The sequence below is a fragment of the Toxorhynchites rutilus genome, chromosome 3, assembly GCF_029784135.1.
Source record: "Toxorhynchites rutilus septentrionalis strain SRP chromosome 3, ASM2978413v1, whole genome shotgun sequence".
NCBI classification, from domain to species: Eukaryota; Metazoa; Arthropoda; class Insecta; order Diptera; family Culicidae; genus Toxorhynchites; species Toxorhynchites rutilus.
The window spans coordinates 182,871,773-182,896,135 of NC_073746.1; the positions used below are offsets into that span (position 1 = coordinate 182,871,773).

General features: G+C 41.6%; 3 protein-coding genes across 4 annotated transcripts in view; 1 reads left to right on the forward strand and 2 right to left on the reverse strand.

Moving 5' to 3' along the window:
* The window catches only part of LOC129773710 (uncharacterized), a 68,329-nt gene extending 61,806 nt beyond the window's left edge, over nucleotides 1-6,523 (reverse strand). The window contains exons 1-2 of the mRNA XM_055777353.1: nucleotides 6,463-6,523; nucleotides 1,774-1,930 (exon numbers count right to left, since the gene is read on the reverse strand). Of these exons, the coding sequence (XP_055633328.1) occupies nucleotides 1,774-1,930; nucleotides 6,463-6,523 (218 nt within the window). The remainder of the gene's footprint in view (nucleotides 1-1,773; nucleotides 1,931-6,462) is intronic.
* LOC129775271 (peptidylprolyl isomerase domain and WD repeat-containing protein 1) overlaps nucleotides 1-24,363 on the reverse strand; it is a 78,930-nt gene that overhangs the window by 37,975 nt on the left and 16,592 nt on the right. The gene's annotated exons all lie outside the window — the stretch shown is intronic.
* Nucleotides 7,732-24,362, forward strand: LOC129775274 (uncharacterized). Of its 2 annotated transcripts, none has more exons than XM_055779787.1 (5): nucleotides 7,732-7,867; nucleotides 7,924-7,999; nucleotides 23,940-24,006; nucleotides 24,069-24,173; nucleotides 24,238-24,362. In XM_055779787.1, exons 2-5 carry the CDS (start codon nucleotides 7,934-7,936, stop codon nucleotides 24,318-24,320), a joined length of 321 nt encoding a protein of 106 aa, XP_055635762.1. In that variant the 5' UTR covers nucleotides 7,732-7,867; nucleotides 7,924-7,933; the 3' UTR covers nucleotides 24,321-24,362. The 2 variants fall into 2 exon arrangements, with proteins under 2 accessions (XP_055635762.1, XP_055635761.1); XM_055779786.1 differs by having other exon boundaries at nucleotides 7,757-7,867; nucleotides 7,926-7,999; nucleotides 23,940-24,009.

The window sequence follows — 24,363 nt, forward strand, 5'->3', positions numbered from 1 at the left end:
CAATTTTCTATTAATTTTGGACAACCCAACAAACATTCAAACATACATAGAAACGAGTCAAGCTGAATGAACCCATTCAAAAAGTAATTAGTTGTTCGGGGACTGCGATCATCTTGAAATAGGATTTTTCATTATCTGCTATGTTCTACTAGTCGAGAACTTTCTTTTGATACATTTTTGGACATTTTTCATAAATAACTGTGTTTTACTAGTCAAGCCTTTTCATTTGATACCCATATTGATGGGTTTGTGAAAAAAAAAAATAACTGTGTTCTAAAATACTGTGTTCTGCTAGTCAAGCCCTTTCGTTTGATACCCATATTGATGAGATTCTGAGAAAATATGTAATCCGCCATTTTGTAGTGGCCGCCATATTGGATTTGCGTTTTTCGTAAATAACTGCATTCTACTAGTCAAGCCCTTTCTTTTGATACCCATATTAGCTATTCAATATGGAATTATTATACAAATTATTCAAAATTTCCGAAAATCAAAATTAAAATACTCCGGATAATCGAATCTCCGGATAATCGAGTCTCCGGATAATCGAGTCCGACCTGTATTAGGCTTTTGGAGAGGAAAATTCGAGTTCTGACTAGGTTCACAACCCTCCATGTTTTCTCATTTTCTCAATGGACAATTTTCCTATACCCAACATTAACACTTGAAGGTTTTCCGACGTGAAAATGTGTGTAACAAGAAATATGGCGTCAATTGCAGAACAGTGTATACTCGAATGAATAGTCAATTAAAAAAAACTTTTGTACACTTTCTGTCGATTCACAGAATTTCACAGTCCGACTTCATGTGATTATTACGGCCTCATGAGCGACAGCCATCGATTGTCGTCTAATGAACGATACCTCTATAATTAAATCGAAATACTGCATGTATACTCTGTGCTGTCTCGTGCCCTTAGCTGTGGTTAGTAAATACTAATCATTTTCAAATATTTACCCTCGGTACACAACCAGATAACCTAGCGCTCCACTTAAATTGGTACCAGCTGGCGTTATACGGGTTTCGCGTGATGTCGGGATTTGTGGCTAGTTTGCTATAATCACTCGAGAATAGTGCACAACCAGTTCAATGTCGACTCTTAATCACTTCTACTTTCCCTTATGTACAAATTGAGGATTGTTGTTACATCAGATGTTGCTCCCCATGGGGACAGGCGTCAAAGTTGCTCAAATGATACGAACAGATTGTTCGTATCATTTGAGATACGAATTGATAAAAGTCGGAAGAACTGGAAGAATCACTTTTCTCAATGCAATGTTCAATGATATGGATTTGCTTTATGAATCGATGTATTCATCCCTTTGCAACAGTGGTTTCCCACAGGCACTACCAAATTTTGCACCGAACTTTAACTGTTCTTGTTGCACATGACTTCTCCAATTTATTCGGGCGGATTAACGATAAGCACAAAACAACAAACATTTTTGAGCTTTGTTCAAAAAAAATATTCGAATAATGAATTCATTAGATACCACTGTCATAAAAACTCATTTTCAAAGTCCGATAAAGGTACAGGGGAATCAGAAAATAAGAATCAAAGAAACTATTTTGATTCGGTCCCAATGATGTACTGAAGTGTTCCTCTATGCTGACATACACAGGTGATTTCCGATAACCGGAATACATACAGATAAGTTTTGCGAAAATGATATATAAAACATAATATTTTCATTTCAAGTCATGTGATCACTTATAACACAAACGAACGCACACGCCAATACAAATGCTACTCGAAACGAAATACATACTCACCATGAAAACAAAATCCCCTTTCTAAGCCTAACGTATTCTCGCCTGGGGAGCGTCGATCTATTAGTCACAATCAAATCGTATTTATTGTCATTCGCCAGCCAATACAATAAAGCAACGCATGTTTCCCCGCGCCAAGCTCTGCAATCTAATTGATGTTCTCACAGAATCTTCTATGACAGATGCATTTCCCATTAAGGTCTCCACGTTGCCAATCACAGGTATTCGAACTATTTATTTTCACGGACTACTCCAAGATCCATTCCGTAAGGACGCTGAACGACACAACAAAATCACCGCGGCACAGGTTACCTATCTGCGCATTGCAATCTCATTTTCACTGCGTATTCTGTTTACCACACAAATCAAAACTGAGCCAGCGGAATCTCGCAACCAAATGCTGTCACAGATTTGGGCACTCTCTTCTCACATACACACACACATTCCGGATGGGCCCTGAGTGGAACGAACTTGTTATCAACGAAACCGGTCGCACGAGCACATCCAAACTGTCGCACTTTAATAACGCCCAAAACAATCAACGCTGAATACCTGTCAATTTGCGAACAACGCGGCTTGATTGACGACTTGATACCGAATGTGAAGCGCACTACTAGCACACGATCCTATGTATTTTATTCGCCGTCTTCTTCTACATAGATCATAGACGGGTGGATGCCGGCATTGGGAGCCACAAATTTGCGATCAGGTAAATGATCGTTGTATTGTACGAACAGGTCGAAAAATAGCGCCAACAATGAACCACGATCACCGACGAGCACTGAATATTTGTTGACTCGATCGAGGTAGTCACGATACTGAAGCCACCGAATCGAATTCTACTCACGAGAAGCTCGCAGAATCCCAGTCTCTCGATAGGGTTGCCAACACTCACGCAAGGCTTGCACGTGGTGGTTTGGACAATTTGTTGTTTGTGTTACAACTTTGACTTCCGTTTTTTCCTTGTTCATAACGATCGAAGTGGTTCATTTCATCCAATGTTATTAACCCTTTCTCTACGAGTGTCGTCTATAGGTGACATCCGCGCAACGATCTGTGTGTACGAGTGTCGTCTATAGACGACATCAGGGTGGTACTGCACATTGATCACACCAGCGCGATATGCATACTTTTCGGCGCAATGCTCCGTACAGTGGTAGCACTTCCACGAAGCACACTGTTGCAGTGAAAGGGTTAAATAAACTGAGTATACATTGAATTTACCAGACGTTCAACGTTCTGTTTTGTGCTAGGTGCATCACAAGTTATACGCGTGAACAAGTTTATCTAAACGAAAGTAATTCTCTCGAAGTTCGCCTAAATGGAGAAGTCATTAGTCTTGGACCGTCTTCTGTGTTTGAGCCGGACCCAATCTTGCATGAAAATTCAATTGTGGTTATTGTTGGTCTTCTGGACCCATTGCATCACATTCTTCTTCAAAACCTCAACCGAGCAGTAATTTTCATCGATTTCTACACATTTTTAAACGGTTTTATTTAGCTTGCCCTGTTTGTATGTTTGTAACATGTCTGTAGCGCTGTCCCACATTCATAGACATTTGACCCCCTTCCTGTTGACCGATTGATCTGAAATTTAAAACACAACTTCTCTCTGCAGTCACTATAAAACTGCGTATTTCCTTATCTTGAAAATCCAAGATGGCAGCCACTACAAAATGGTGGATCACATATTTTCTCAAAACCCCATCAATATGGGGTTTCCTAAGACCCCATCAATATGGGTATCAAATGAAAGGGCTTGACTAGCAGAAAACAGTTTTTTATGAAAAATGCAAATCCAACATGGCGTCCACTACAAAATGGCGGATTACACATTTTCTCAGAACGCCATCAATATAGGTATCAAATAAAAGGGCTTGATTAGCAGATCACATTTGTTTATAAAAAATGCAAATCTAAAATGGCACATTATAGATATTTTATTAAAAACCTCATCAATATATGAGTATCAAATAAAAGGGCTTTACTAGTAGAACATAGTTAATTATAAAAAATTCAAATCCAAAATGACCACCACTACAGAACGGTGAAACGGTAATTTTTTTTAAATATCCCATCAATAAGGGTATCAAATGAAAGTGCTATTAGAACGTAGTAGATCATAAAAAACCAAATCCAAGATGGCCGCAGTCCCCAAAAAATCGATTACTTTTCTAAATGGTTTAATTCATCTTGACCTGTTTGTATGTATATTAGAATGTCTGTGGGGTACGTACCATGTATTTTTGCAATCCCCTCAAAGTCGGTATCAAATGAAACGATTTGACTAATAGAATACAGTACATCATAAAAATATTCCGAGGAAAATTAGGTAACAAATAAAAAAAAATTAAAAAAAGTTGAATGGTTTTATTACTGAGAAATATGCTAGTGATACAAATAATGTACTAACTAGAAAATAAAATGTGTAAAAAAACATTTTAAGTTAAACGGTTTCATGTGATTAAACATAATAATTATACAGATAACTAAAAGCTAGAAAATAATTAAGCAAGTAGCAGTTAGCAGTTATCATACCCCTTCTTTCAATGTCATTGATATTGATCAGACTAAAATAAAATCGTGGGGCACGTTGGGTTTCCATTACCCGCATCATACGCCCCGCGATTTTATTTTAGTCTCATCAATGTCATTGATTAATGAAAGAAGGGGTATGATAACTGCTAACTGCTACTTGCTTAATTATTTTCTAGCTTTTAGTTATCTGTATAGTTATCATGTTTAATCACATGAAACCGTTTAACTTAAAAAGTTTTTTACACATTTTATTTCAACAAAAAACAGTTCCGTCCTCGACTCAGCGGCTACTCCAGCGAAAAATAATATCACAGATGCGGGATCAGATATCCAGTGACTCGAATCCGTAATCGTACTCCACCATGTAGATCTCTTTTCCCATCTTTTGAAAGTCGAAAACAAGCTTTCGGAACATTCTATTTAGATAAAGTCATAGTGTCATATGATAGTTGAGAGGTTTTCTATTTGTTTTCAGAGTAATGGTTCTTAATTTCCGAGGAATGGCGAATGTATGTGCTAATGTATGAGAATTGACTCAAACTTATATTCGTTTGCTGGTTGAAATCTCAACTCGATTTCGAAGGCATTACCCAATTTCAGAATTCCATCATTAGTATAGTATCCCTTGTTCATTGCAACTATCTTGAGCTGTCTTTAGCCGTTATCTGCGTGTTTTTTGGTGTATTCGAAAAGAATATGTAACAATTTTTTCAATCAAGTAGTTATTAAAATCGTAATTTTTAGAAATTTGATGGTTTCTAAATTTCTACACAGATAACTTGCTTATTTTTTTACTGGGAATGATGTCGGAAGATCGTGGAGGAATATCAATAACTTTTGAGCAATTGTGATGTAACCATCTGCGAACTTTATATGTCTTGTGTTCTAGGTCACTGTCTTGATAAAACTTGAATCCTCGATTCCATTCCATTTTGTTGACATTTTGCTTCGAATTTCACTTCATGGTGTTCAAGTAAACATTTTTCTCCATTACATCATCGAAAAAAAACCAAATTGAGGAACAAAAAGTTAGTAATGTGCCTAGGAAGGGCAACTTGAATGCCCGAGCACAGAGGGACAAACCGTTTCTCAGCAAAAAAAAAATATCAGTAACTCCAATTTGATTCTTCCAAATAGCATGAAACACATCAATGCCTTACTGATAAAATGTTACTTCCGTAGATGGGTCCAAATTTAATAGTTTTGGCTCCGATGGGTATCGTTTCGTATGCAGAAAGCCAAACGATAAATAAAACGTAAAAAAATCTGAAAGCAACGTTGAAACATGGTGGAAGGATGGTATGAGGGTGCATGTATGGGCAATTTGGTTTTCATGGATGGTTTAATGGATCAGAATGTTTACTTGAACATCCTGAAGGAAATTTTGAGGCAAAATGTCAACAAAATGGGATGGAATCGAGGATTCAAGTTTTACTACGACAATGACCCAGAGTATAAGGCATGTAAAGTTCGCACATGGTTACATTATAATTGCCGTCTAACTAAGGATGTTATCTGTGTTTTAGAAACCACCAGATTTCTAAAAATAACGATTCTAAAAAAACTTGATGAAAAAATGGATGAATATTCCTTCCGGATACACCAAAAAACTCGTAGATAACGGCTAAATACAGCTAAAGATAGTTGCAATGGACAAGGGATTCCATTCTAATGATTGAATTCTGAAATTGGCCAACTCCTTCGAAATCGAGTTGTTTCCGAAAGCTTGTTTTCCACTTTCAAAAGAAGAGAAAAGAGATCTGCATGGTGGTGTACGATTACGGATTTGAGTCACTATATACATATACAGACGATCAAAGTTCCGTTCTTCTGATTTTACCAGCATTTTCAGACCCGTTGACAAGTACTCGGTGTTCTTAGACGTTGTGTTTCGTAGGTTGCGTTGAATTCGCTTCTTGACGACTTTTGAGAGGCTTGGCGTCGTAACGATCACTTTTCTGTCTGTACTACGACGATCCTTGATTGTTCCTCATGTTTAAATGCATCATTCATTTTTTAACCGCGAAGCAGAGCTGATATGGTAAGGTTATTGTTCTAAAATGTGGCGGTAGAAGCGGCAGAAGTGCAGAAACGGAAGCGGCGGCATCCACGAAAGCGGGCATCGAGTTGTAATTTTGTTGCGCTCATATACTACGAGCCTCCGCAGACTGCAGAATTTCCATCGACCGATAGTTTTGTGCGGTTTGGGCTAACATTATGCGCGTATGCATATCTCTCCGTACTGATCAAGAAGTCGATCAAACTATTGGACGATAAAAAGTCTACAGCCTGTGGGGGCTTCAGGACCAATGTTCCATTGTTGATATGATGTTGTCCATGCGAGATTCCCAAACGGGGGGCCAAACGGTCATTAAAGAATATTACTTTGGGGTTATGGGGCGTTTGAGAGAGAAAATTCGCCGCAAACGGTCAGATTTGTGGAACGATAACACTTGGATTTTGCTCCACGATGACAAAAATGGCACGAATGTGATTGAACAAGCATCGTACTATCCAGATATGGTCCCGTGTGACTTTTTCCTATTCCCAAAACTCAAATTACCGCTTCGTGGGACCCATTTTGACATCATTGGAGACATAAAAAAGAATTCGCTGCGTGAACTAAGGGTAATTCCTGAATACAGATATAAAAAGTGTTTCGATAACTGGATTGTTTGTTGGAAAAATTGTATTTCTTCAGAAGGGGCGACAAGGCGACAATATAAATTTAGATGATTATTAAAGCATTTTCTCTGAAATTAAGAATTACCGGTATATATTTGACAAAATGTGTGTATTTTTCTATGTCGCCATTTCAGTCAAAAGGAAGTCAAAGGTCGTATTCGTCGTCGCGTACTCAAGTACACGATCGACTCTAAAGCTCCCTAAACTTATTGGGAGGAATACATTTTGCCGGACGGATTCTAAAGAGTACACGAGGCATATGATGTCACCGCAATTACCATTGGATGTGACCGTGAACCGTAAATCAGAGCGATTAAAAATGTAATAAATAAGCTTAATTCCTCCAATGAACCCGTGCTCCCTTTGAATATGGTTCACATATTTTGTGATAAGCAATGAGGAACATCGATGGTCGGATGGTTGCATTGATAGATATGCGTTCCTATCGAGAAAAAAAATATTCTAAAATGTTTGAAGAGGATTCTAATAAATACAGGTGTCTTCACTCATCAATAAAGTAGTAATGAACGGTACTTACTTATTTTTTCCTAATATTCCCTTCGCATTCCCTTGCTTATCAGAATAACAGAATAAATTTATATTCTTCATTGAATATACCCCTGGATATCTCCGGAAAGGTAAACGATACGCAATCGAATCGATCAGACTGATAAAAGTCCTACACAATAATTAAACTTATCAGCCAGCACAGGCTTATCGCTCGTGGCGAATAAACCAAACCAGCAATCACCACAATTCAAAAACACTACGTGCAATAATTGAACAGCAGTTTGCAAATTTTGTTTCCGGAGAAAACAGAAGCGCGTAATAATTGTTCAGAACAAGAGTAGTGGTACTGCGGGGTAAAACTGAATGTATTGAAATAACATATTGTATCGAAAGAGAGCTTGAGGCAATTGTTTTTTTACAGAGGTAAAGCAATGATGTTGTGGTTTTTTCATATGCTCTGGTTGATACTGGTGATACTATTATTCTTCTCTATTTTGGTGAGTATTAAGAAATAAAATCACATACCAGTTTCTATAACCCCTGGAAACTCAGTGGAAACTAGGATCTGCAGGGTCGTAAATAAGAACAATGTTACATCACTCACAATTATCAATGTTATGCTTCACTTGAATGGCATTAACGTTCCCTGTAGAACTTTGGCCGTCTCAACGTATGCATTAACTAGCGTCATTCATTAATGCTTAGTTGAGATTTTATAAGCCATGTGACGTCACATATTACTACTTGCGGTTTTAAGATGTCTAAGAGATTTTAGAAGCCATTATTACATCGATACAACATAAAAAATAAATTCAACGTGCTTAAAAAGTTCACATGATCATCGGAAAATTGACATTCAATAGTCAATGGTGAAATCGATGGACCAGCCAACAGTCTCGATGGTACAATACAATCTTCAGATTTAAAAGAGTGGCTGCACACGCAAATGCAGTTGTTGTTCACCATCAAGGACAACAGAAATTGAAGCCTTTGGGACAACAGATATGACAGATAAGAACAAGTGTGTCGGAACAAACAATCATTAGGCAACGACGACAGAATTGTAGGAGAAGCAGAATCAGCCCCTTGTTGCGATTACAAGACCATCAAAGAATGCTTGAACGCGTGATAGGGTCACACCGACAAACGGAACTCGGCCTCCTACAATTTGTCGCCAGAAGTATCTCTCTCTCTCTCTCTCTCTCTCTCTCTCTCTCGCAATTTTCGACGACAGGCCTTCCGGAGCGTGGCGCATTTTCGACGACCTCTACACCAGAACGAAAACGTTGAAACCATCGTTGTGCGGTGGAAATGGAAACTGTATCGGGTCCATAAACTGCACAAATTTTATTGGCAGCTTGAGATGCATTTTTGCCTTTGTCATAGTAGTACTGTAAAATATGTCGAATTTTCTCTTTATTTTGCTCCATATTTGCGACACTATAACTCACGAACGACTTAACCAAACAATACACTGTCAAGGACTATATTATAGCGCGCAAAAATACCTTTCCAACAAGCTATAGTATGACTCGATACAATGAACACAACTAGAACTACGCGCTTACAACGACACCTCGAGGAAATACCGCAGGACTTTTTTGACAGCCTAATATATTCTCCGTACCTCGACCTCAATAATGCGTTGTAATTCGTTTCCGTTAATCTGAGACTAACAACTATTATCTTCTGTTGATCTTGTGCTCAAATAGCGTTTGCGTACCTCCCGCAGTACGTTCCGTAAATCAGAGGTCCATCAAGGTTGCGTCGGAATTGGCTTTACTACACGTCGTTGGAGGGGAATTTGCGCGTAGAGAATTTCATACAATTTGTCGTAGAAACGTTCAGCTATAACTTCAACCGAGCCTCCGTCCAGAAGTTGAAGCCAATCAATAGAGGACAGTATATTGTTCAACGAGTCAAAATTACACAACCTGATTCCAATTCATCGGATACCAATAACGGAACCGCTGGCTCCAGAAGATTCGCAATGTCCAATTCTCTTATGAACGCCAAATCGAGAAATCTGCCGTTTGAGTTTGGAAGCGAATTCACTTGAGTTAATCCCAAACTTAGCATCGGTTCAGTAAGTACCAGTTCCTGTTCCGTAGATGCGTTAGATGATAAATAGCCGTTCATGTACTCATCGAAGACCCAACTCAAAAACGGGAGGTTGCAGTCGCCTAGTGCCAAGATTACATCTTTACTCGAACATCCATCCATGATCCTCTGTAGCGCGTTGGTATGAGACGTGTAGAGAGCCGGACTGGAGAGGGGGCGCAACTAGATAGCTGCGATGTATAGTACAGCAGACTAATGCGCACAGCCACTTGCTCAAGATGGCCACAGTCCTCAAGCGGTACTATAGCACACGAGTAGTTGGATTTTACAGCGATAAGTACACCACCTCCTCTGGAAAATTGGCTGGTAACTCGATTACAGTCGCAGCGAAAGAACTGATACTCTGACGATAGTTCACAATCTGAAATGTCCACACGAAGGATTCGGTGAGAACTAGAGCGTCCTATCCACAAGTCAAGAGCATCAATCGGTGTTCCGTGGCCTTCGTACGTAATCCCCTTACATTTTGGTAGTATATGGCGAATACAGGATCAACTGGAGGTGATGAGTTATCTGGATAAGGGCCCGATGGCCCTCAATATCCTCCAGTGGTAGATCTATCACTGGGGTATCGTGTTCGACAGTTGAGTAGACTGAGGTGTGCGAGCCTCGGATGAAGTGGTCGGTCCAGACGAAGAAGTTTTGTCATGCTCGGCATCCGAAAAACCTGGGAACGACGAACATCCTCGAACTCTCTGAAGAATATTCCAACGGGTCAGGTAGAAGGGTCCATTGCCGTGTCCTTCAGGTTCGGATTGATTCCAATTTTGAATGACACAAACTGAAATTTTGTCAGGTCGGTTTCCTATTTCACCAGCTTCTTCGCAACGACAGTATCTGAGCATACTAAGCAGTCCTGAACCAACATGGCTACGTCCTCTTCAGAGACTTGCGGGTCAATCCGTGAAGGATAAATCCAGAACTTATCAGCAGGCTTGAGTACAGTTGCGATAGTCTTGGTGGGTGCTGATGACTTAGTCCCTATTCGCAGAGCTGCTGTTGGCTTTCTTGTAGGCGTTACATTTAATTCAGTGCGAGGGCGTTACATATTGGGCCAGACTGTTGTTGAGACTGTGATGGGAAGTTGAACTTGGACAATAGATGTTTTAATTTTCCCACGATCGGTTACAATAGGTTTTAACGAGTCGTCGAGCTTTTTCGCTAGCACGTCAATGACCGTCAACAAGTTGAAATTTCTGCTGATGGATCTATCTGCACAAAAAGCTGAATGTACTCTAGAAAGGACATAAATAAACAGTCATTTCAAAGCAATAATTGGAGGTGAGGAACGCTCTTCCAGCCTTATCTGGGAAGGGATAACCCAGACGTCGAGTGGGGATCGCACCCACAAAAACCAAGCCCTCTACTCGTAGCCTCATTCCCCCCGGGACCACATCTAGGCGACTACTTCAGGGGGCGGCTGTGCTCATGCACTTCACGAGTTTTCAACGCAAGCTAGCGTTGATCCTTCCCTTTTTCTCTATATTCTTATTCACCATTCGTTGTTCTCCACTGCGCTTATGATCATTTTGCAGGCATCCATTTACCCGTCGAGACGTGCACCGATTAGGAAGCGCCCTCCAACTTAACGCGCGCCCCGTCACAGTCACCCTCGCAGGATTTCTCTTCCCAACGGAGCGCCGATTAGGTAGTGCCCTCCAACATGAAGCGCACTCCGTCACAGCTCCTCTCGTGGTGTATGCACCAGTTTGTCGATGGCTTCCTCCATGATGCTCGCTCCTTCGAAATGTTCGCAGTGTTCCTCCATCCAGGCCACGATAAGGCGTTGACAGGCAGGCATTTTTCTGTTCTTCGCGACAGTATCCGTTTACCTGTCGAGACGTGCACCGATTAGGAAGCGCCCTCCAACTTGACGCGCGCCCCGTCACAGCCACCCTCGCAGGATTTCGCTTCCCAACGAAGCGCCGATTAGGTAGTGCCCTCCAACATAACGCGCACTCCGACACAGCAACTCTCGTGAGGCACACACCGATTTGGTGACGCCTTCCTAGGCGCTCGCTTCGTCGAAGTCCTCGCAGTATTCTTCTTTACAATCCACCATGAGGCATTGCCAGCAATTTGTCAATCCTTCTTGTCAGATTTCGCTTACCCGTCGAGACGTGAACCGATTAGGAATTGCCCTCCAACTTGACGTGCAACCCGTCACAGCCACCCTCGCGGGATTTCTCACCTGTCGAGACGTGAACCGATTAGGAAGCGCCCTCCAACGTAACGCGCGCCCCGTCACAGTCACCCTCGCAGGATTTCTCTTCCCAGCGGAGCGCCGATTAGGTAGTGCCCTCCAACATAACGCGCACTCCGTCACGGCCGCTCTCGTGGGGTACTCCGGTGCTTCAGATCTCACTGTGGTTCATCTTTTATAGTCAGGCGTTATCCGCACGCTGGTCGGCCCTCCACTTCCGCTGTAGCTCGGACATGATGTGGACGATTGCACTGTTCACTGCGTTCCAGGTGCCCTCGTCACGACACATTTCCTCTACGATGTTCCCAGCATGAAGGGTAGGCAGCCCCTCGCGCCTTGTGGTGAATCTTGGACATACAAATACGACGTGTTCCGGTGTTTCCTCCACATCTCCACACTCCGGACAAAGAGGCGATCTTGCATGTCCAAACCGGTGCAGATACTGCCTGAAGCAGCAATGCCCAGACAGAAACTGCGTTAGGTGAAAATTCACCTCTCCATGTTTCCTGTTTACCCAGCCCATTAGTGTCGGTATGAACCTGTGCGTCCATCTGCCGTTTTGAGCCGCACTCCACTCTTGCTGCCACCTAGCCATCGACTCTGCCCTCATTAGCTTCCGGATTCCTCTGGTTCCCCTCCTCATATAGCACTCGCTGTCTTCCGCCAAGATGATGTTGATAGGGACCAACCTGGCTATGACGCAGACCGCTTCTGTTGATATGGTTCTGTACGCACTCGCGACTCGCATCGCCATGAGCCGGTACGTACTATTCAGCCTCCTCGTGTTCCGCTGAGTTTCTAACGCCGCGATCCAGGCTGGACCCCCGTATCGTAATGTCGATGAGGAGACACTAGCCAAAAGGTGCCTCTTGCTGCTGCTTGGGCCAAAGTTGTTGGGCATGATTCGTGTCAGTGCATTGATTGTCTTCGTTGCTTTTTTACAAGCGTAGTCGACGTGACTGTTGAAGTTCAGTCGATCATCGATCTGCACCCCCAGGTATTTTAAATCTCGCTTCGAAGTTATCAAGTGCTCTCCGATGGTGATTTCTGCACGTTGCACCGCCCTGCGGTTGCTGACAATCAACATTTCCGTCTTGTGGTGGGCTATCTGCAGTTTCACACTTTGCATCCACCTTCCGATCATGTCTATCGATTCGGTCGCGAGCATTTCGACCCGTTCCAAGGATTCTCCGGTCACGAGAATAACAATGTCATCCGCCAATGATCTCCACACCTCTGGGCAGATTCAGTTTTAGTACGCCATCGTACATGCTGTTCCAGAGCGATGGACCCAGGATAGAGCCCTGCGGAACTCCAGCCGTAGTTTTAATCTGCGCCTGGCCCGTGTTTGTCTCGTACACCAGCACACGGTTCTCGAAGTAGCTTCTCAGTATTCTACACAGGTATTCAGGGACTCTCATCGTGTGGAGCGCAGTCGCGATGGCCTCCCAGCTGGCACTATTGAACGCGTTCTTAACGTCGATCGTTATCACTGCGCAGTGTCGATTTCCTCTGAGCTTCTGTTTGGATGCTCTGTTTGCTCTTTCGACCACTATGCGAATGGCATCTACCGTGGATCTCCCTTTCCGAAATCCGAATTGACTATCGGACAGTCCACGAACTCCCTCCGTGCATTCCGTCAGCCTATTGAGGATGATTCTCTCCAAAAGTTTCCCCAGAGTGTCCAACAGGCATATGGGTCTATACGATGCTGGATCACCCGGCGTCTTTCCTGGTTTGGGCAGTAGTACTAGCTTTTGTACCTTCCATCGATCCGGAAAGTAGCATTCGTCTAGACACTTCTGCGTTGCTGTCCTGAACATATCAGGGAATGCTAGGACTGCCGCTTTTAAAGCTACGTTGGGGATTCCATCTGGGCCAGGCGCTTTCTTCGTTTTGAGGCGTTTCATAGCTGCAACTAGCTCGTCGTTCGTCACCTCTCTGCGTTCGATGTTATCCTCATCCTCTCCATATGTCATGGGTGGCCAGGTCGTTGGGTCGTGCTGCGGAAATAACCCTTCCACGATAGTTTTTAATTTTTCGAGACACATTTCGGAAGGTGTCGTTGGGCCCCTGAGCTTCGCCATCACCACTCGGTAAGCATTGCCCCATGGATTGACGTCCACGTCCCGACATAACTCCCTGAAGCAATTAGATTTGCTCCGCTTAATCGCCCGTTTAAGAGTGGATCTAGCCTCTCTAAATTCCACTCTCCGCTCTTCTCTGGTGTCTATGCTTGACCGTTGGAAGCGTCTTCTGGCGTTGAGGCAGTTGGCCCGAAGCACGCCAAGTGTCTCACTTCACCAGTAGGCTGTAGGTCGCTTATACCTGGGTTCCCTTTTTCTTGGCATTGTTATATCGCATGCTTTGGCTAGCGTTTCCGTCAGTTCATCCGCGTTCATGTTCAAGACGCCACTCTCCACGCGTAGTGCTTCGATGAAAAGATCCTTGTCAAAGATTTTTGTCTTCCACCTGCGTGGGCATGTCCTAGTTATCCGTACTGCCACGGAGTGTCGTTGGCCAATGGTATAACGAATGGCTTGATGATCACTGTGTGTGTATCCTTCGCATACCCTCCATCTCATTTTTGTCATTAACGACAGACTGCAGAAAGTCAAGTCGATGATGGACTCTCGGCCATCTCGACGGAAGGTACTAGTGGTACCCTCGTTGCACAGGGTAACATCCAGCTTGGCCAGAGCTTCTAGTAAACTAGTCCCTCTCGCGTTGGTGCATCTGTTTCCCCAATCTACTGCCCAAGCATTGAAATCCCCTCCTATAACGACTGGTTTTCGTTCGGCGAGCTCCTCGGTGAGGACATCCAGCATATAGTGGAACTGGTCCATCGTCCATCTGGGAGGTGCGTAGCAACTGCAGATGAAAATTCCGTTGATCTTTGTGATCACGAAACCCTCGCGAGTCCTCGAGACTACCTCCTGAACGGGATATCGGCCCATGACCTGGATGGCGGCCATTCCCACTTTATCCGTCACCCAATTACCGTTACCGGGGGGAATGCGATACGGCTCCGCGATAATTGCGACATCACATTTTGTTTCTGTCGTTGACTGCCACAACAGTTGCTGTGCGGTGTCACAATAGTTGAGATTTATTTGGATTATCTCCATCACTGTTCGCTTGCCCTCGCCTGTTTGTACACAGGGCAATTAAAGCCTCCCGTCGTATGGTCATTACTGTCCTCGCAGAGCATACACCTTGGCTTTCCCTTGCAGTCGCTGGCAAAGTGTCCCTCTATTCCGCATTTCCTGCACAGTTTGGATCTATCTAGCCCCAAGCAGCCTTTCGCCAGATGGCCGAAGTTTAAACACTTGAAACATCGTTCCAATTGCTTTGGAACAGGCGGAACGATTCTAAAACGACCCACAGCCCAGCAGACGTTTATACTCTCTAGCTTCAGCAACTTGTTCGCTGCGTCCGTTGGGAGACAAATCGTTGCGGTCGGCGTCCCGCGATACGCATTTCTTAATCGGATTTTCATCGGAACTTTGCCCACGATGTTTTCCTCCTCCAACTTCTGACGCAGGTCCATCTCGGTAGTGAACAGACTGAGGTTCCTGCATTCAATCGATGACTCGGAGGATAAGGCCCTTACGTTCGCTCCGTCACCGAGAGCCCTCTCGACAAGATCCTTAAATGCAGTGCTCCTGATTTCTGGGTCTCTCTTCAGCTCGAACAGCATTTCGCCATTCTGGGTGCGCCTAGACTTCACCACGCTCTCCTCCAGTTTCTTGAGGCCAGGGTCCTCTCGCATTTTTTTTGAAGAGGTCAGCATATGATACGTCGCCCTTGGCTTCGACGATGAGTGCATCGCCTTTGCCTCTCGCCCGCCGAGGATTAGGCTTCTTGTCATTTGGCCCCTGTTTCTTTTCATCCTTTTTTTTTTCACCATTTTCTCTTTTCTCTCCCTCTCTTTTTGCTCGTTCACTAATTTTTTCTTGTTTCTTCTCGTGACCGTGCTCCAGTCGTTTCTTTTGCTATCGGTGCCGCTCTGGTCGTCGCTGTCACCCAGCTCTTCGCTGTCGCCCTGGGCGGCACTATCGCCTTTATCGTCGTTGTCGTGGTCGTCCTTGCGTTTTTTAAGCATTTCTTCTTCTGCTGGTGAATCTTTTTTTCTTTTTTCCGAACGGTTTGGAGGAATCTTTGGCGTCACCTGTCCAGCTGCAGCTTTTTGCAACGCTTCTGCGAGTGTTTTCTCGGCAGTTTTCGTCCTTTCGACGAGTCCATCGTGCTCCTTCATAGCTCGTCCCAAGAGAGATCTTATACCCGACACCCTGGTCTTGATCTCTTTATGCACGTTGGGTTTGTCCTGCACGAATGTGTCTAGTTCTTTGACCCTTATCATGATCGTGTTCAGTATGCTTTCTCCAGTCAACCCTCCTTCCTGGGTTAAACTACCGCTGGACTTTGGCAGGAACAGGGGATTGATCCCTCGACTTTGCTGGGTCTCGGGTATTCCTCCATTACTGCCACTAGGACCTGGTGTTACCACTTGTTTCAGTATTGGCGATCGCAGCAGCTTTTTACTACCAGCGAACGCGTTGGCTTGGTCTCCTGTATCCATCATACTGTTTCTTCGTCCTTCGTTGGTTTTGTTAGTTGTCTCCATTTTGGTTGGGTTCCAACTCCGGACCGCTATCTCCGCTCGTTGTACATAGTCGCCTTTTTGTGATCCCATGGTTATCTATGCAAGCAGTGAGGCCATGCAGGGGTTGACACGGTCCTTCATGGGGACCGTGTTCAGAGCCGGATCAGCGCAAGTCAGGAATGTGACATCTGATGCCTAGTACCTAGTGCCTGAGCCTAGACGAGCATCGAACGTACCCGAAGACTAGCCAAGTTGTTACCGGGACGGGGGCAATCGCACTATTACCCCACCCGCCGTTTCAAGAAGGTATCACCCTTCCTTACTCAGGGAGCAGAATAGCACGACTGTCAGCCTTTAGTGTCGCATGTTGTCCGTTTCCATGTCATACCAGTGTGTCGTAATCAGGATCTTACTGGCGTCGATCCTGATGTGCTCGGCACTCCTCTCGCTGCTCCTGTACACGGTATTTCCCCCGTGCATTCTCAATAGGCTTTACCGCGCCCTTACTCGCGTTGTCACCCGATTAGTCATCTTCTACGACAGGGACGGGGACCTCGACCCGAAGTGCTATTCTAGGCCGGCAGCTCCACAGCTGTGTGTGGTGTGTGTATATATGTAGGAATACGCGAGTATATGTGTGAGTATCATCACTCCTTGCAATCGTCATACCCACAAACGCATAGAAACGAAAGTTACGAATCGTTCATTTCGGGGGTACGCATAGCATTTTGTAATGTTGGTACAGTGTGCGATGAAGTGCTCCTCAAATTTATTCCAAATTTTGATCGATCGACCAGGAAAAAGGGCTGAACGTATCAATACGAAACGTTCACAGGGGTTTAGGGGACTATGCTAAATAATTACCTGCTAACATTGAAATTTACTGCAATATTCACAACACAAACACAAAAACAAAAGGTGCTTTTGACAATTTTTGTAAAATCGATGCAAAAATATTCAAATGTATTTTCAAATAATTTTATACATAATTTATTGAAGTCTTCAAAACTACCTTTCCGTTTGCGATGCGATCATTATTTATTGATTTTATTACTATTCTACAAAAAGTTTGAAAAACCAAAGAAAAATCGATTTTTCATTTCTTCCCGATATTCTTGCCCATTAAATCATGACAAAACCGGATAATAAAGCATAAAGCATAAAGCTTAAAGCAGATTTACAGCATTTCAAAAATCACCTAAACTCTCTGTTCCTCTAATTTTTTTGTCGAGTGTATATCTAAATAAAAAAGTTGATGGGTCTGAGGCTAGGGGCACGGCGTTTATTGGGCAACATACAATACAATAACTGATAAATTCCTATCATCGGTAAATGGAAAATAATTCATTACACGCATCAACTCACATTGCGAGCTAACGCCCGAATTTAGGCAAAGAGATTGCTCGTTGCGTCGGGGAGGAAAGCGAGTGGTTGGTGCAATCGAAAGAAAACATACCCATTTAAATCGTCAAATTGTTACCTTTTTGACATAGGACTACGTCTTTCATTTCTATACCGGGGTGTAAAATGTATGATAAACACTTCATTCGAAAGATAAAATGAATGTCTATGCGTTATATACTTGTTACTTTTTGATCCAAAAACTTGTTTCAATAGCCTCAGAATTGCTTTCAAAACAGGCTATTGAAATCACCAATCGGTATATAAGCGAGCGCCGCTCGGGAATCCACTCAGTTATAATTGAACAGCGATTGGAGCATGTTGTCGCTGTTGTGGTGAAGCTAACTTCGTTCATCATGAAAGCGCTGATGAACGGTGTCACCAAGAGCCTGTTTGTGCACCTTAGGCCAGAAGGGAATCCATCAGGAGGAGAGTGATGCCACTGAAAAGGCGACCAAGAAAGTACCAGCATCGAAAATTGGTTACGCTTGAGACATCACGCGCGCAACTCTTTTCGTATGCTGGTTATCGAGAAGAATCCGGAAAGAAGTGATCGTTGCTGAAAAATGATCTGCCAGTTCCCCTTGGTATTGAAAATTACATTCAAGCGAAAGAGTTTTCTTTAAGTTTTTTATTCATATAATACTGCGATCAATTGCATTTCGTTTTGTGATTTTTCAATCAAGTGCAATTAACAGGAAAGTTTCTGCAGAACAGAATATTTTCGTATCCAATATTATATGCATAAAACCTTGTGCCTCGAACTCTCTCGTTTTCCCCCAAATATTCATTTATTCATTCATTCAGAATTGATTCAAAGGCCACTTAAAACAAACGATCACTAAATCAACGATAGTCCTACGTCACCCTTGCGGTTATACCACAGATACCTGATTCCTGTTTTTTTAATTAAATTCAATGTTCATGTTTTGAACAAAAAAAATGCTGGATGAATTTCCTGTCTAATGGTATATAATGGTATATAAACATATGTCGCAATGACGATTAAAATACGTTTGAAAACTCTTAACACTCCTGTACTCGCGTGCAAAATCATAACACGTATACTCGCGCACGGTGTCACAGACCGAAAATTGAACTTCTCTGTTATGTTGCCATTGTGTATTTTTCAGGCTTTATTGGTGTTTATTTGAAGAAGAGGGTATGATTGAATGAAAAAACTCAAAAAATATGTTTTCTTTGTCTTTATTATGTTTTAATAGTCATCTAATTCAGCATCCTCAAAACAGAGTAATTTACGAAGTAATAGCGAAGTTCGAATTTTTCACTGTTATCAATTAAATGCAAGCAACTGAATATAATTCAGGGAAGTAAAAAGAGTTATAAAATAATATAAAAACGTATTAATCGATTGTGGTTTCATTGGAATAAGAATCAAAACATAGCATAACTGCATGCTCGAAACAAACATATTTTTTACATTTCATGCAGTTGTTGCGTGTTTTTCGGGTCTTTTATCGAAGAGAAGGATGTATATCGACCTTCTAGATAATTACCAGATGATGAAGGTTCTGGAATATGAAGTTTGCATATTCTTCGTCTCTGTATTCTTGGTAAACTAAGAATTAATGCCTTTTTAGATGGGGCACAAAAAGATGATATAAAATGATTTCTAGGAACTTCATTTTCTTTTCCTTGTTTTCTTGTCGATACTGTCTATTATAAAAAAAATATCTCCGAAACTGTAACTGTTAAAAATTACCATAAGCCACCGATTAGTTTATAGTTTACTGTTTACAATTCTTCCACAAGTGAAATTCTTTCACAAGTGTGTATATGTATGACCATTATGTTTAGCGAATAACTATGCGAAAGTCAAACATTTATATTTTGCTTTTGAACGTATGAATCTAACTACGAATTATCGATTTCTCGGTCTGACAGACCAATACGCGAGTATAGCAGTGTTAAAGAATCGTTACATTTTTCTTAGAGTGACAGAGACGAATGAACTCTCAGAGTTTAAAGTCTCTCTAATTCAATACCTTCCTTCTTAGAGTGACCCCCTATATAGAAATCAAAGACAAAGTCCTATGTCAATACAAATTAAAATACTCTATTTTATTCAAATCGATGTATTTATCATGTACTTGCAATATTAGAATGAAATATATTATTTTCTGTAATATTTTTTTTCGATTTTTTTATAGTTTGGCAACTAAAAATCGCATCGGTCAAAACAGTCAAAACCGGTTTGGTAGAAATAGGTATATTAAAACTGTCGGTAATTTTAGTGGTAAAACCTTCCAAACTCGGGAAAATAAAGGACGAGAAAGATATGGTTGGAGTGAATTGATCGTTTCCATCGATAATTACAAAGGCGTTCAAAATCATCGGTTTGTTTAAGTAATTCAAGCTCAACACATGTCAGCATCTGAAAGCGAACTGAAAAGTCGATTCTCTAGGTAAGAAATTTCTACGACTTTCTTTCTTTCTTTAAGAGGCTTTAAACTTGGAAGTTCATTCGCCTCTATTTCTACGACGAAGTTATGGAGAGATTTTTCGCTAGAGATACCATGATTCTGTATGATTCTGTATCATGATTTCTGTATGAAGGGCGTTGAAATCAAGCTGCAAAATGCCAATAATCGGACTGCATCGGATGTGCTTCAGTTCATCATCTTTCATACAGTGAGTTTGAAACTGAGTGTGAGTTTGAAAAAGCGCCAAAAAGTTTGAAACTGAGTTTGAGTTTAAAAAAATCGGGATAAGAATGCCAGGGTCTCGTGCGCTTACGAGTTCACCAGTTTTCGTTGTGAACCGAATAACGTTGCGAATGTTATTTCTTCTTCTTCTTTTTGGCTTTAAGAGGGTTTAAACTTTTCAATTCATTCGCCTCTTAAATGTTATTTGCATTGAATAACATACTTTTAATGGTTCAGATATGTTCTTGCAGAAGTAATTTCCCCCACTGGCATTCGTTTGTTGTTACATGCTACGAATCATAACCCAAAATGAGAACCAGAGAACTCTGCTTCGGTTAACGCTTTATGATACACAAGCATGCAAACTAGAACGTAATGATCGCTTTCGGTACGAAATCAATTGTATCTCGCACGCACCGAAATTATGTTTAAGTTAAATGATAAGCAAATAACAAACAGATTTTGATAACAGTTGGACTGGATCTCGGGCGAGCCTAGGTTACACCAAATTACAAAGTTTGAATGGAGGGGGTGACACTCAAGACTACCCGCCCCGAGTGTCACCCGGGTACGCTAGGCCACTGGATCGCATCCTTAGATATCAATTTGATATTTACCCAAGAATGAGCCGTCATCATACTTACGTTCGGGGAGACTATTTTACAAGGATCCAACACCATACACCGTCAAACCTCCACGTATTTGCTCGATATCCACGTGGAATCTATCCTTAACGGCCTATAACGTATAGATTATGCCCACTATCGTCGTATTTGAGGTAATCGGCCCGGTACAGTTACATCCGAAATCCGACTCGAAAAATTCCTAGAACAGAGCTGCGTTACACACAATTTCAATTTCAAACTTAATATTTCACTTTCGATTTATACTTACAGTCAATCGCAAAATTAATTATACACCTCGTGCTGTTTTGTTATTTCTGAGTTTTTCGGAGTTAAAAAGTAAATAATTAAATGCGACTCATATTAATCGTAAAATTGATCCATTTTACTTTCATATAGTGATAAGAAAAAAAAATTAAATGGTCATATTTCTACGTCATATTTAAAATATTCAAAATCTCCAATTAAGACGTGGCAAAATTGAGTGTACAGTTTATGTTTTTTTTAAGGAAAATTTAAATCAGTTCAGAAATGTTAACAGATAACTAAAAGGTAATCCCCTAGTATTTGGTATGGCCCCCCTTTGGCGTCCAGCATTTTCCGCAAGCGCCGTGGCGAGATTTTTGGACACTGTAGACAGGAGTGCCTCCCAGATCTCCGTAATCGTCGATTTGAGTTCCGCTTTGTCCCCTGGATTTTTATTCTTCAGATGGTTCTTGATTTCCTACCCTACTTGTTCAATACTCAATAGTGTTGAAGTCGGTGATTGCGGAAGTTTTTTGAGTTGATTGGGACATTATAGAGCAGGTCAGTTTGCTTCGGGTCATTATTCTGTTGAAAGTAGTAATCACGAGGCAGACTCAATTTCTGAACGTTCAATTAAGCCATCTTGTCCATCGCCGAATCGATAAACTCCATGGTTCCAGATCCAGAAGCCGCCAATGTACCATACATCATCTGACTGCCGCCGCTTTGTTTTACTGTGGGAACCAAATACTGAATCTGGAGCACCGATCCTTGTTTCCTTCATACTATCTGTTCTTCCATCCGATTCAAAGAGATTGGTTTCCGGCTCTTCCGTATAAAAGACCTTGTTCAAGAACTCCTTAGGTCTGTTCACATATGCTTTAGCAAACTGTAGTCGTTTTTTTCATATTCACCTTTGAGGTGAAAGACTTTTCACGGCCAACGAGACCTCCCAGATTGTTCCTGTATGCTGCTCTCCAGACAGTGTCTGCGCAGACAGGTATTCCAACGATGCCGGCTACTTCGGTAGTCAATTTAGGAATGTTTGGTTTTAGAGTTCTTTCGAAATGTTCGCAGAATTACTCTTTCATCATCATCACCATTTTGATAAAAACTTTTTCAAACATCAATAAAAAACAAAAACCAACACTGCCAAAGCAGTGGTTATGTGTTGACATCAATCACTGACAAAAAAGTACGCTAATTCGCTAAGATCCTACTTAGAAGATCCTACTAATTTCTTCGGAGAAATTTAAGGTGTACATTAAATTTTGTGATGCCTAAAATAAATATTGTTTTCAATTTTTAGGAATACACAATTAGCAGAAACTTTTTCGCGGAATTTTATTGCACGTACAGCTAGTTAAATGTGTGAGTAATTGATATGCATCAAAAGAATCAATGTATTCAAAATATTTTATACCAAATAAATGGAAAGTATCGCCAAGTAGAATTTGTTCACTCAATTTTGCGATTGACTGTATTTTCTCCTCAATAGAGTCACAAACGTTTCAGGTTTGTTTATCGAATGACAATGCGCATCGTCATTTCCGGTAGCATAAACATCAAACAGACTTTCGTCCAAATCATCTCTTTCGTTCTATTTAAGCGATCACATTCGATAAATTTCATAGATCGTTAAAACATTCAAATACACTTACAATACATTAGTTATTTCCTAGAAACAATTTATATGGCAGAACGTTTGCCGCCCCGTGCACCCGTGGCCGAGTGGTTAGCGTCATAACTAACATGCCGGGTGTTCGGGTTCGATTCCCGTTCTGGTCGGGGGAATTTTTCGTCAAAGAAATTTCCTCCGACTTGCACTGTGATCACGCGTATTCTAGAGCTTGCCACTCAGAATGCATTCAAGGCGTGTTATTTGGCATAGAAATCTTAACTAAGTACTAATAAAAATGACGCAAGTAATACTACGTTGAGACGGCGAAGTTCCTCTAGGAACGTTAGTGCCATTGAAGAAGAAGAAGAAGAACGTTTGCCGAGTAGCTGGTAAATAAATATTAAAGTATCACACTCAACTCCTGGGTTAATCCCGAGATAACTCCCAAGCAACCATCTTTCAATTGTTATCATCAGTCAAATTCTACAAATCTAACAACAATACAGTAAAACCTGTTTTTGTGCGAATTTTTTTTTTGCGCGATTTTTTATTGTGCGGTGTATGAAAATAAGCATATTTGTCGTCCATTCCGTTTTTTTCGATGGTTTATATGCACTTCAGTGCGAAAAAAGCATAATTTTGTCTCAATCATCCACTTCTGAAATCCTCCTGAAATCCAAATGCTTTAAGTTTTTCAAAGTTTTTGCCTGACATGATTTCTAACAGCAACACGTTTCGACATGCAACTAACCGCACAAAAAAAAGTTTTTTTTTCAAAATATGTACTGAACACGATTATTTAAAGCTGCTGGTGAAATTTCGCACGATTTTTTTATGCGACTTTTTTGTGCGGTCCCTATCCCCCGCACAAAAAAGGTTTGCCTGTACATACAATGCTATCTGATAGAATATCAAAAAACCTAAAAAATAATGTTTTATTTTTTTCGCAGCGTCGTGTATACTACTTTGGAATACGAGATTCAGGGCGAGAGCAGGTTCCACAAACAAACCAAAACAGTGGTAAAAATGAAGAACACCTTTGAATATCGTTCTGAAGCGCATCACATTTCCCATTTCAGATAGTGTAGACGGTCAACAATTTTACATTTTTACAGTTTACAACTCTCGTCTTCAACATGATAACAGTGTTCGCAACAATTCACCCGAACTACCGACAGAAAGCAGTATGTTGAATTCAGGAGACATTTAAAATTATGTTAAATTGATCCTAACATATTTTTTTCTCAGATGAAGCGCATCTGCCCAAATATGAGGAAGTGATAAAATCACCAGGATTATACCAAAAACCTCCCTCGTATGATCAAATTTAATCTACTGTATTAAAGAGAAAACAAAGAACTATTTATTGCTTAC